General features: G+C 34.3%; 1 protein-coding gene and 1 non-coding gene across 3 annotated transcripts; one reads left to right on the top strand and one right to left on the bottom strand.

Moving 5' to 3' along the window:
- Nucleotides 1–3,593: 3,593 nt before the first annotated feature.
- TRNAD-GUC lies at nucleotides 3,594–3,665 on the top strand. The gene has a single exon. It is a non-coding gene; the product is annotated as a tRNA-Asp (tRNA).
- A 203-nt stretch (nucleotides 3,666–3,868) lies between these two features.
- On the bottom strand, nucleotides 3,869–8,748 carry LOC113320348 (ATP-dependent Clp protease proteolytic subunit 4, chloroplastic-like). 2 transcript variants are annotated; one of them, XR_003346056.1, is made up of 3 exons: nucleotides 8,260–8,748; nucleotides 5,656–6,331; nucleotides 3,869–4,431 (listed from the first exon to the last, which is right to left on the bottom strand). XR_003346056.1 is itself a non-coding variant. In XM_026568263.1 (3 exons), the coding sequence occupies exons 2-3, from the start codon at nucleotides 5,823–5,825 to the stop codon at nucleotides 4,268–4,270; spliced, it is 378 nt and encodes a 125-aa protein (XP_026424048.1). In that variant the 5' UTR covers nucleotides 5,826–6,331; nucleotides 8,260–8,748; the 3' UTR covers nucleotides 3,869–4,267. The 2 variants fall into 2 exon arrangements, 1 of the variants encoding a protein (XP_026424048.1); XM_026568263.1 differs by having other exon boundaries at nucleotides 3,869–4,475.
- Nucleotides 8,749–11,494: the final 2,746 nt, after the last annotated feature.

Consider the following 11,494-nt stretch of genomic DNA (forward strand, 5'->3'; position numbering starts at 1 on the left):
AAAAATTTCATTAATAATAAATAAATAAATAATCTGTTAAGTCCCGTTTAAGAACCAAATTACAAGCTTTGTTTTGGCCGCAAGCTAAGGAAAAATATTATTGTTGTTTATGTGATTCCTTATACCGGTTTTCGTGATTTATTGTGTTTTCTTGTTTGCTTTCTTGGTTAGATGAATTCCCTTTCGGTTTTCTTATCGTTCTTCGATTGTATTCATTGGGATGAGATACCTTTCTTAAGTACCTTTTTTTCAATGAATTTCCTTTTCGACATTTAAAAAACATATGCAAGACATTGTATTCAACAAATATGGGCTGGATACTAAACATGTTGTTTTCATTGTATCACATTTTTTAAGATGCCACCAACATCCTCGTTGGCGAGAATTTTTTTTGCAATTGTAAAAGTTTATAATTCCGACTGTAGAGATGTTGGTTACTCAATCGTGTTATTCCATGGTTGTACGGTCCTTTTGGATTTTTGATGAATTTGCTTTTTTTATCGATAAAGAAGTTAATTAAATATACATATATTTTTGGGATCGCTACTATTTATTTGTGCAACTTAATAAAATTTTAACATTACGGAAATCTATATCATGTGTATGGAAAGATCCAGTGACATCGTTATTCTCACACTATCTTATAATTTTGACATTGATTGTTTTACAAATTAAAGGTAAACGAAAACAAATTCAAAACATTCAAAACTTATTTTTAACGGTATATTCCTCTCACATGGCTCAGGAACAATGTGGATGTTAAATAAATAATATTACAATAATCTACAAAAATGCAATGTCAATATAAACATACAAGTGAAACTTTTTTTCATTACTATATTATGTCTGGTTCATAGTTTTTTGTTTGGAAAGGGTATAATGCCCTAAAATAAATTATGCATGACTAATAAGTTTTAATGATTGTTTCTTATAAGTTGAATTTATTTGAGTATATTCATAAAGTAGTCCTGCCAAAGGTAATCTTCTCTGGTCCATTAAATTAGCAAAGCTACAAAACGAGGACAACAACATTATGAACAATGAAATGTCAGAGAAAATTGAAATTTTACCAAAATATAAATAAAGTATGATGATTCCTTGATGCATATATGGTGAACACGGTAGAAGACCCGAACTAGAATGAATATAATAACGTTCTATTTCTCCACCACCATCACCTCCTATAATAACGATCGCAAGATTTAAACCGCGAAGAAGATTTTCACGTTTTCTTGACCTATAATTTGTATCATTACTTAATCTCAAGTTTTAATCAGTGTGTTTTTACTTTCTTTAGCAGATATGATAACAAGTAGCAGATTTTATTTTTAAGTCATTAAGAGAGATAGCTTCTAATGTTGAAGTATACGAGTATTTCAATCTAGAGCTTTGTAGTCTTCTAGCTAAAGACAATGGTAATGACTTAAGCTAAAATGCAATAAGATTTGTTTTATCAAAAAAATTTTTGTATCATTACTTAGTATATTCATTGTATCGGATTGGGGATTCAGTATATGTGGATGGAGATGGAGTTTCGATATCTTACATAAACCCAGATTCACATTCAGGACAAAAACCAAAATTCTAACAAATTTACTACACCTATAACATCAATATGAGAAAAACTGATCTGAATCCATCACAAACTTCACTTCACACCTTCAGAAACAGTAACCCTGTTCATAATGCGACATAATTTGGAAAAAAGTATAGAAAAAAGAATCCACACATCTGTAATTTGGGATTGTGTTATGTGTTGTCAATATATAACGTAGGAAATACCATATGGTCCTAGAAATAATATATTAGAGAGAGTCTAGTCCATTTGACCTAGTCAACTGTCTGTTTGGTCCTATTTGGAAATATAAATTATAATTTGGTCCTAGAAATAATGATTTGGTCCTAGGGTGATGTCATGGATGATGTAATTGTCACTAGGTAGTGGCAGAAATACCCTTTTGGGGCCACATATATACAAAAATCAGTAAAGAAAAAATCTTTTTCAGATTTACTTTCTCTCTCATATTTATTTTCAGATCTAATCTTTTTTTTTTCTTCTTCTTCTTCTTCTTTTCATCTTGGTAATAATGGCGTCTCCATTATTTTTTCTTCTTTTTCTTCATGCTACTGTTGAATACGTTGTTGCTGCTCATGTTGGTGATGTTGAAGATGAACTTAGGGTTTACGATGATGAAGATGAAATCATGTTATTTGTTGCTGCTGCGGTTATAGATGATGAAGATGATTTAAGACGAAATCCGTCGCTGCTGTTGAAGATTCATCTACATCTGTTGAAGATGTTGAAGACGACGATGAAGATGTTGAACATCTTGATTTTTTATGAAGATGTTAAAGACGAAGATCTTGATTTTTGATTATGAAGATGTTGAAGACGAAGATCTAGATTTTGATGACGATCTTGATTTTTTTTTTATGTTTGTTGCTCGTGTTGAAGACGATAAACATGATGAATATGATGTTGCTGGTGCTGTTTTGAAGACGATGATGTTTGATGTTGCTATTGAAGACGAGGAAGATGATGAAGATGATGCTGCTGCAGTTCATTCCATAAATGAATTCTATTTTTTTAGGTTTTTATATGGAGTTCATTTCTGGAATGAACTCTGTTTTTTTAGGTTTTTATATTTAGGTTTTTATATGGAGTTCATTTCTGGAATGAACTCTGTTTTTTTTAGGTTTTATATGGAGTTTATTTCTGGAATGAACTCTGTTTTTTTAGGTTTTTATATGGAGTTCATTTATGGAATGAACTCTGTTTTTTTAAGTTTTTACAGAAATGAACTCTGGTTTTTTTAGGTTTTATATGGAGTTCATTCTGGAATGAACTCTGGTTTATATAGGTGATTTATGAAAAAGTAAGTAGAAATTAACAGGAGTTCATTTTGACGAATGAATTGCTACAAAAAATAAGTAAGAATTAATACGGAATGGTACTTTTGTCCATTTAATATTTTTAAATAATTATGGACCAAACAGTAAAGGTGTTTTCCTAAAGGACTAAACTGACATGGATCCACCTAAAAAAGGACCAAACGATATTTTTCCCATATATAACCCGTCCTCTGGGTTAACCTTAACCCGTATTATTTAAACCCGGTCCCGCTTGGCTTGTTGGATAAATGGGCTGGATTAGGGTTGGCATATATGGACCTAACACCAAACAAGCCGGGTTAAGGTTAACCAGCGAGTTACCCGCTAACCCCCCCAAAATTTAATAAGTTTTGTCACTAGTAGATAGTTAGGGGTTTTTATCATAGTAAGAACATCAGTAGAGCTTAATTATCACTCAACAAACCCATCAGAATAATTAAGATACCATTCTATTTAATTTTCCATATACATTATTCACACAAATTTTGGGTTCCAAACAAAATACATTATGTAGTAAGAACTAGGAGTTGAAGTCTAATTCAGCATAAAAGTTTTTTATCATCTTAAAGACTAATGATTAGAGGAGATGAATGGCCTGAATTTCTTATACTCAAAACAAATCTTCAACAACTAAAATAAGCAATCCCATACGAAGGTATATGATATTATATTCCGTCAAAGAAACTCAAAAACTCAACTAAGTCGTTGTAGTATAGTGGTAAGTATTCCCGCCTGTCACGCGGGTGACCCGGGTTCGATCCCCGGCAACGGCGTTTATTTTGCTTTCTTTTGAGTCACTGGAGTATTGTTTTTTCCTCGTTCACTCTTCTTATCTTTCCTTTCCTTTTTGCCTTGTTCTAGACCTGATATGGCAATCGATCAAATGATAAACCTGATCAAGAATTGGAAAAATAAAATATCAGAGAATAGACGTCCTCTTTACAAAGGAATTGGACATCTAGCTAGTATACTTAAAAGGAAATACCGTTTCAGCTTTTGTTTAATGCTTCTTGTTGAACTACTATAGAAACAAACTTTTTCAAATTTGTATCCAAGTTGGCTAATATGAAATGTTATTCGAAATCTGAATATTCTTTAATTACAAATCAGTTATCAGGTGTATTGGAGATGATATAGATGCCAGCATAAGATCATGTTAATCCTAGTACAGATATCATCGGGAATTTCTGGTGTCAGGAATTTCTTGAGATCTTCAATTATATCTGCGCAACTGAACCTTAATTTCAGCTTATCAGGCACTCACATAATAAGTGGGAGAATGTTCTCACTCTCAATACACCCATTGATAATTCCAAATTCGACTGCTTCCATCTGAGACACGTAGTTATCTCTATCAATCTCTTTTTGTACTTGTTCACTGTTCAAAAGTTCGACCAATGAAACCGAAGACAATATTAGTGACGTTATCGTTCTTGTGCATAATCTCCTTGCTAGCACCACCAAGAGGTTGATGAAGCATTGTCCGTGTGTTGGGCATTGCAAAATGCTTCCCTTTGGTGTCACCAAGAATGATTGAAGCTGTTGATGCAGCAATTTCAAGTGCAACAGTGGAGACATCAGCCCTTACAAGCAGTAGCACATCATAAATGGCCATCGAGCAGTGAAGATAGCAAATACAATGATGGTCATTATAATAACGAAACCAGAAAACAAAAAAGTGGACACGAAGAATTAACTGGGTAGCAAAAGTCTCAGGTTCAAAGGAATGTATCTTTCACTTATACGTCAAATGCAAACAAGTGTCAACCAACAACCTGATTTTGGGTAATGTACAGGACCAATTTAAATTCCTAGTGAAATTGCCTAGGAATTCAATACTAAGTCTCTATCTCTCTCCTTCTTCCTTCTTACTGGTTTCAACATAACGACTAGCAAAAAAATAAAATAAAAAAATACAGCAATATTTATGTGCAAATTCCTGTAACAATATAGTAGTAGTAGTCTTAACTTATCCTTATTCAGATAGGTATCTCCTAACAATCCAGGAATACTTCCATCCTGATAAACTGATGCAGAATGACGTGTTCTGTGAACCGAAAAAACTCATATAACTTGCACATGCTAAACTAAGAAAAAATGAATAAAGAACCGGCCGAAGTCGACATAATTGGTGGAATCTGTCCCGCCAAAAATTCCATAATCCCAGGCGAATGACATTGGTGCAATGAATGGGTGTATAAGCACCATCCAAACCTGGGAGTTTAAATCTACCTCACATGTCTCAACTATATATGTCCTCAACAGTTTCTAAACGCAAAGATGATTGTGTTATCTAACGCCTGGTCGAGCTCAAAGGGGAGATTCACCATAAGAATGCAACTAAAAACACCACTGCGGACTATTCACTCAGTTCTTCCTTCCTACTTTGATAGTATACGCCTACTGAATCACTAGCTTGCATTTTCGGAGAAAATGTATAAAGAAACTGATATGACACAGATAAAGAAAGGTTTTAGCACACAGGTTACCCAGTACCCTTTCTTTGATATCATGAACACAGCGATCAATGATGGCACATAGTGTTCGTGCGCGAAACCAAATACTAAAACGGTCTTCTATCTATGTTACTGCCAAACAAAAACATGCATGTAATGGAGTTTTCACTCATTCAACTCCGTATATCATTTACACAGTAATGACGAACACTGATTTTATTCATTCAAATCCAATTTCTACACCAATTACTACCAAGTTTCTACTAAATTTTCTAGATGAATGAAACCAAAGTGACAAAAGACATACCTTAAAGCCCAGCAGGGGGAATTAGTGAAAAGACGGATATCTTTAGTAGGATCTTGAGCATCCATCATCAACATCATCAACGAAATGCACCAATTTGGTTGCCCAAAAACACAATTCTTTCTCTCAGTAACAAACCCATTGGATCTGCGTCTAGCTGGAGCTTGAGACATAGTAATTGAAGATGAAAAAATTGGATTGTAGGAATTCTATTACATCAAGCCCTATCCCCAAAAATTTCAACATTTTTTAAGTTGAAATTTTTAGTGTTGTAGTCACAGAAGAAGATGCATGAGATTGGATTGGAGAAAATTAGGGATTCTTTAATACTAGGATTTTGTAATTTAAGAGATGTACAAGAGTATGTGGTGTTGGGTAGCAGAGACGAAGAAGATTTGAGGAGTGTGAATAAGTAGTGATCTCTATCAATCTCTTTAAGAACTTATTCAAAAGTTCGACCAAAGAAACTGGAGATGATTCTAGTGACGTTATTTTTGTTGTGCATAATCTATTTGGCCTGGATTTCCACATCAATTGCTTGTCCGCCAGCACCACCAAGAGGTTGATGAAGCAATTTGTCAGGCATCGCAAAACGTTTCCCTTTGGTGCCACCACCAAGAATAATTGCAGCTGTTGATGCAGCAATCCCAAGTGCACATCATAAATGGCCATTGTAGCACTGAAGATTGCAAAATACAATAATGGTCAAACATTATAATAAATCAGAAAACAAAGAAGTGGACAAGGAAATTCAGAAGTCTAAGGTTCAAAAGGCATGTATCTTTCACTTATATTTCTAATGAAAACAAGTGTCAACCAACAACCTGATTTTGGGTAATGTACAGGACCAATTTAAATACAAGCTTGTCTAGGCTCTAGCATTAACAACAGTCAAAAACAAAAACTGACTGTCTAAGCGACACTTTCTAATCGTGACCTCAACTTTGTTTTCACTTCGTATGACCTTCAAATGTGGTCAATTGCTGGGAAACCATTAAAGAGAATACACTGAGGAAAGTCACTCTTGACCCAGAATTATGTCCCAAGGAGTCAAGCAGAGCAACCACTCTAAAGAATGACATAGAAATACCCCTACAATGGGGTATGGTATGATTAAGAGCACAAGATTGTATATGATCTGAACATCGTATGGTCTCACAAATTTCAGATATGACGTCGCATAACTATGGTGAAAGGAGATAAGGTGAGACTGTTTCTTATAAGCTTAATCATCATAACAGGGTATCGTAGGGATGGAAGCAAGAGATTAGGATTATGATAATTCTACAAGGACGCGGAGTCAAACTAAGAGCATAATTAAACCTTTCAAACCTAGGAGTCTAATTCTTCCTCACCAGTCTCAAACATATTGTGTCCTTAATGGTTTTCAAACACAAAGATGATTGTGTCATCTAAGGCCTAGTTGAGCTAAAAGAGGAGATTCACCAAAAGAATGCAACTAAAAACACATCTGCTGACCATTCATAGTATATGCCTACTGAAGATACTTAATGTAACTCTTCAAGCTCCATATATTAATGTAAATATTCCTAGTGGCCAAATGTGTGTCCTTGTGACTTAAATCAGGTAAAAGGTATAAATCGTTTTCGCTGCGCATAAAAATCAACTCAGGTTACTCAGCAAATAGCATATCCTGTAAGCATTCGACAGAACCTTTAGACAAACTATCAACAACTCATCATACCTAAAAAAATCGAAAAAAGAAATTATATAGTTTCAACCATACCAAAGAATACAAGCTAGTGAAACTGCCTAGGAATTCAATAATATGTCTCTCTCTCTCTCCCCCTTCTTCATCCTTCTTACTGGTTTCAATAAAACGGCTACCAAAAGAAAATGTAATACAGCAAACGTAACGCCCAAATTCCTGCAACCATATGGTAGTATTAGTCTAATATATTCTTATTCAGGTCAGTAAGCCTAACCATCCAGGACGACTTCCATCCTGATCACCGGATGAAGAATGACTTGCTCTATGAATCGAAAAAACTCACATAACTTGCACATGCTAATCTAAGAAAAAGTAAAGTACCAACCAAATCTTGTGTCATACTTGGTGGAAATTGTTTCGCCAAAAATTCCAAGATCCCAACAGTTGTACCATACCTGACAATGCATATTGCGCTTTTAGCCAGGCAAATGACATTGGTGCAATGAATGGGTATAACAACCATTCAAACCTAGGAGTAGATCAACGTCTCAAGTCTCAACCATATAGTGTCCTTGATAGTTTTCAAACGCAAAGATAATTGTGTTATCCACGCAAAGATATAGTCTCAACTGCTGACTATTCACTCAGTTCTTCCTTCCTACTTTGGTATCATAAACACAACAATTGGATGCTATATTCAATCAGTGATGGCAACATACTGTTCATGCGCGAAACAAATACTTTATAGCAACCAAGTAAAATGGTCTTATATGTTACTGCCAAACACAAACATGTGCAATCACTCATTCAAGTCCTCCATGTAATTCATTTATACTGTAATGGCAAGCACTGATTTTATTCATTTTCCCACCAATTACTACCAAGTTTCTGCTAATTTTTCTAGATGAACGAAACCAAAGTGACAAAAGACATACCTTAAAGACCCATCTGCGGAGAATTAATGAAAATTTAGCAGGAACTTGAGCATCCAGCAATAACAACTGACTGATAATGACATCATCGACGAAATCCTCAATTTGATTATCCGAGAACACAAATCTTCCCCCTCAATAACAAACCCATTGGGCCTGGTTCTAGTTGGAGCTTGAGACATAGTAATTGAAGACGAAAAAATTGGATTGTAGGAATTCTATTACATCAAACCCTATCCCCAAAATTCTCAACAATTTTTTAAGGTTTTTAAGTTGAAAATTTTAGGGGTTATAGTTACAGAAGAAGATGCATGAGATTGGATCGGAGAAAATTAGGGATTTTCTAGAATGTTGTACAGGAGAAGAAGGTTTGACTGTGGAAATGGGAGGGAGAGTGAGTTCATGGTGAAGTCTCCGTGCAAGCAAGAGAGACAGAGAGAGTAGTTTTTTTTCTTTTTTTACGACACTGTCTTGACTTGAGGATGGCCCTGAGCATCCTAGCGGCAAATTTACGAGTCCATTTAGTCCCGACTCCCGATAAATACCAACATAAAACTTCTCTGCACCACACATTTAATGTTGATAAAATAAAACTAGGAATTACCAATAGGTACGGTGGTATAATGGTATTAATTAATGGCAAGTCCATCCACTAAAACCTAATAATCAAGGTCCATAATTAAAAGAAAAAAGAAAAATAGATCTAATTTTTTATCCTATACACGTGCGGGATAAATAGTGCGAAACTTTTAAATACCTAGACTACCCTTCCTAGGATGGTACATATATAAGAAGTCTATTTTAAAGTTACCGTAATTCTTTTTTTTCTGAGATCCGAAACTCTCTGCTCTGTTCTTCTGCTTCTCGATTTCGAACTAGGATTTTGAAGATTCTAGTGTGATTTTCGCAGGTATATAATCTTTGATTTCAATTGTGTAATCTTTTCTCTTCTTCTTTCTGCCATTGTTTTGTTTGAATTATGTTTTGTTTCCAGTTTAAGTTTATGATTTCAATTTGAATCATGAATATCTGAGCGTTTTTCATAATCTATACAATTTTTATTTCGTTTTTCTAACTCGATTTATATTTTTGTTTCTTTTTTATGAATGTTGTTCGTAATTATTCAATTTTTTGGTTAGGTTATTATGTTTTTAGCTTATTTTAACTTTAGTTTTGATTATCTTTTTGTTTTTCGCTTCAAAGTCATGTTTGTTTGTAGTTTCAGATGTTATTATCCAGCAATACATATATCACATACTGATAGGAAGTGCTATTGATCGTGTTTGATTCATAGTTTTGTCACCTTTTTAGTCTTATCTCTTAGTACATATATGAAATACTGCAAAATGTGTCTCGATTCTCTTATTTTCCATAGATCCGTCACATATTCTTGTCATGTAGTTGATTTGTAGTTCATGAATCTTCAATACATATATAGCATACTGATAGGAAGTGCTACTGATCACGTCTGATTCATAGTTTTGTCACTTTTTTTAGTCTTATCCATCAGTACATATATGAAATACTGCAATATGTGTTTTGATTCATAGTTTTATCACCTTTTTTAGTCTTATCCGTCAGTACATATATGAAATACTTTAATTGTTGATGTGTTTTAATATTGTTACATCTTTGTCACTTTTGCAGGTTCAAAACATGTCTATTGTTGATTGTTCCAATCCAAATACTTACTTCTACACATACATCTACTATAAGCATCGTTATTTTGCTCACCTACTTACTTTTGGTTCTAGTATTGGTGATCTGAATTTTCTTATTTGTGAGAATTGGAGAACCTTGAACCCTTCTGATATTGTTATCAATTATGTTGAGAATGATGTCAAAGTGCATGTGATTGCTGACTTTCAAATTCATGATCTCGCTGCCTTGCATTTTTCAAAGAATACGGCGTTCTTTGAGTTGCATGTGGAGTGTCTTCTGCCGGTGCATGTAGTTCCTCTTTCAACAACGTCGACAATAATTCAGAACTGATTAGAGCAGCTAGAGATAGTTATGAAACTGATGGAAAAGAAGTTGCTAAACCTCTTATGTCCGATGAGTGGGAGAATATTTTTGAAGATCCGGACAAGATTTTTCGTGGTGGTGTTGATGTTGTTTGCTTAGCCTGTCAAGTGTATTATTTGAAGACTGGGTATCGTGTTACAAAAGTGAATAATGATCGATAAAGGTCACAATGAAATGCAGTAAGGTCCCCTACACTTGGATGATCCATGCAGGCGCTATTGATTCTTCTTGCGATGTTTTTAGGATAACAAAGTATGTTGGAAGACACACTTGTGGAGGTGGTGTCAAGTTGAGAAGTCCAAAGTATCGAAGAAGCTGGTACATAACCTTATTCATGAACGTGTGATGCACAATCCACTTATCAAGCCTCGGGAAATTGAAGATTACATAAAATTTGGGCCTGGTGTTAATATCAAATATCACCATGCATATCATGGTTTGAAACTGTCATACCGCGAGATTTTTGGTAATGATGTAAAGTCTTAATCTGATCTGGTTTGGTGGGTTAATTCATTGAAAGAAACAAATGCTGGATCTTATGTGGATTTTTAGTATACAACGCAACTCAAACATTTAAAAGGTTATTCATTGCAATAGGCGCTTGTATTGAAGGTTATAAACTTTGTCGACCAATGATTTTTGTTGATGCAACTTTTCTGACTGGGAGATGGAAAGGTACCCTTATGGCTGCAACTTATCTGAATGGGAATCAAGGTAAGTGCTCTTCTTACGTTTTAGTTGTTATTTTTTACAAGTTATTCATTGCTTTTAATTGTTGGAACTTTTTGAGTGTACCGTTTATGTACTGCAAATTAACTAGTTTGTTGCTAGTATATAATTTATGTACTGAAAATTTATTGTGTCTAGCACATACACATTCATATATATAAGCATAATACCTTTTTATGTAAATAGTATGGTTGTTATGTACTGGAAATTCTTAGTCTATTTTCCAGTTTCAACTAGTATAAAGACATAGTTTGTGACAGTATATGATATATGTACTGTTTGCTTTCTGCAGGTTTTTATCCACTAGCATATGCGTTGGTCCTTGGAGAAGATGTTGATAATTAGGATGGGTTTATGAGAAATCTTAAGAACATTGTTGATGACCGTCTTATCACATTTATGTTTGATCGTAGTGAAGGATTGTTGAGGTCTATTCCTGCTAACTTTCCTAATTCCCATCATGGCTATTGTTACTACCACTTGC

Source organism: Papaver somniferum, chromosome 11, assembly GCF_003573695.1.
Source record: "Papaver somniferum cultivar HN1 chromosome 11, ASM357369v1, whole genome shotgun sequence".
Taxonomy (NCBI): domain Eukaryota; kingdom Viridiplantae; phylum Streptophyta; class Magnoliopsida; order Ranunculales; family Papaveraceae; genus Papaver; species Papaver somniferum.

Excerpts from the sequence above, each read along its gene's own strand:
- LOC113320348 (XM_026568263.1), bottom strand. The coding sequence starts at position 5,825 with ATGTCTCAAGCTCCAGCTAGACGCAGATCCAATGGGTTTGTTACTGAG. Across the intron at positions 4,476-5,655 it reads TCCCCCTGCTGGGCTTTAAG|GGCTGATGTCTCCACTGTTG; the intron begins GTATGTCTTTTG and ends ACTGCTTGTAAG.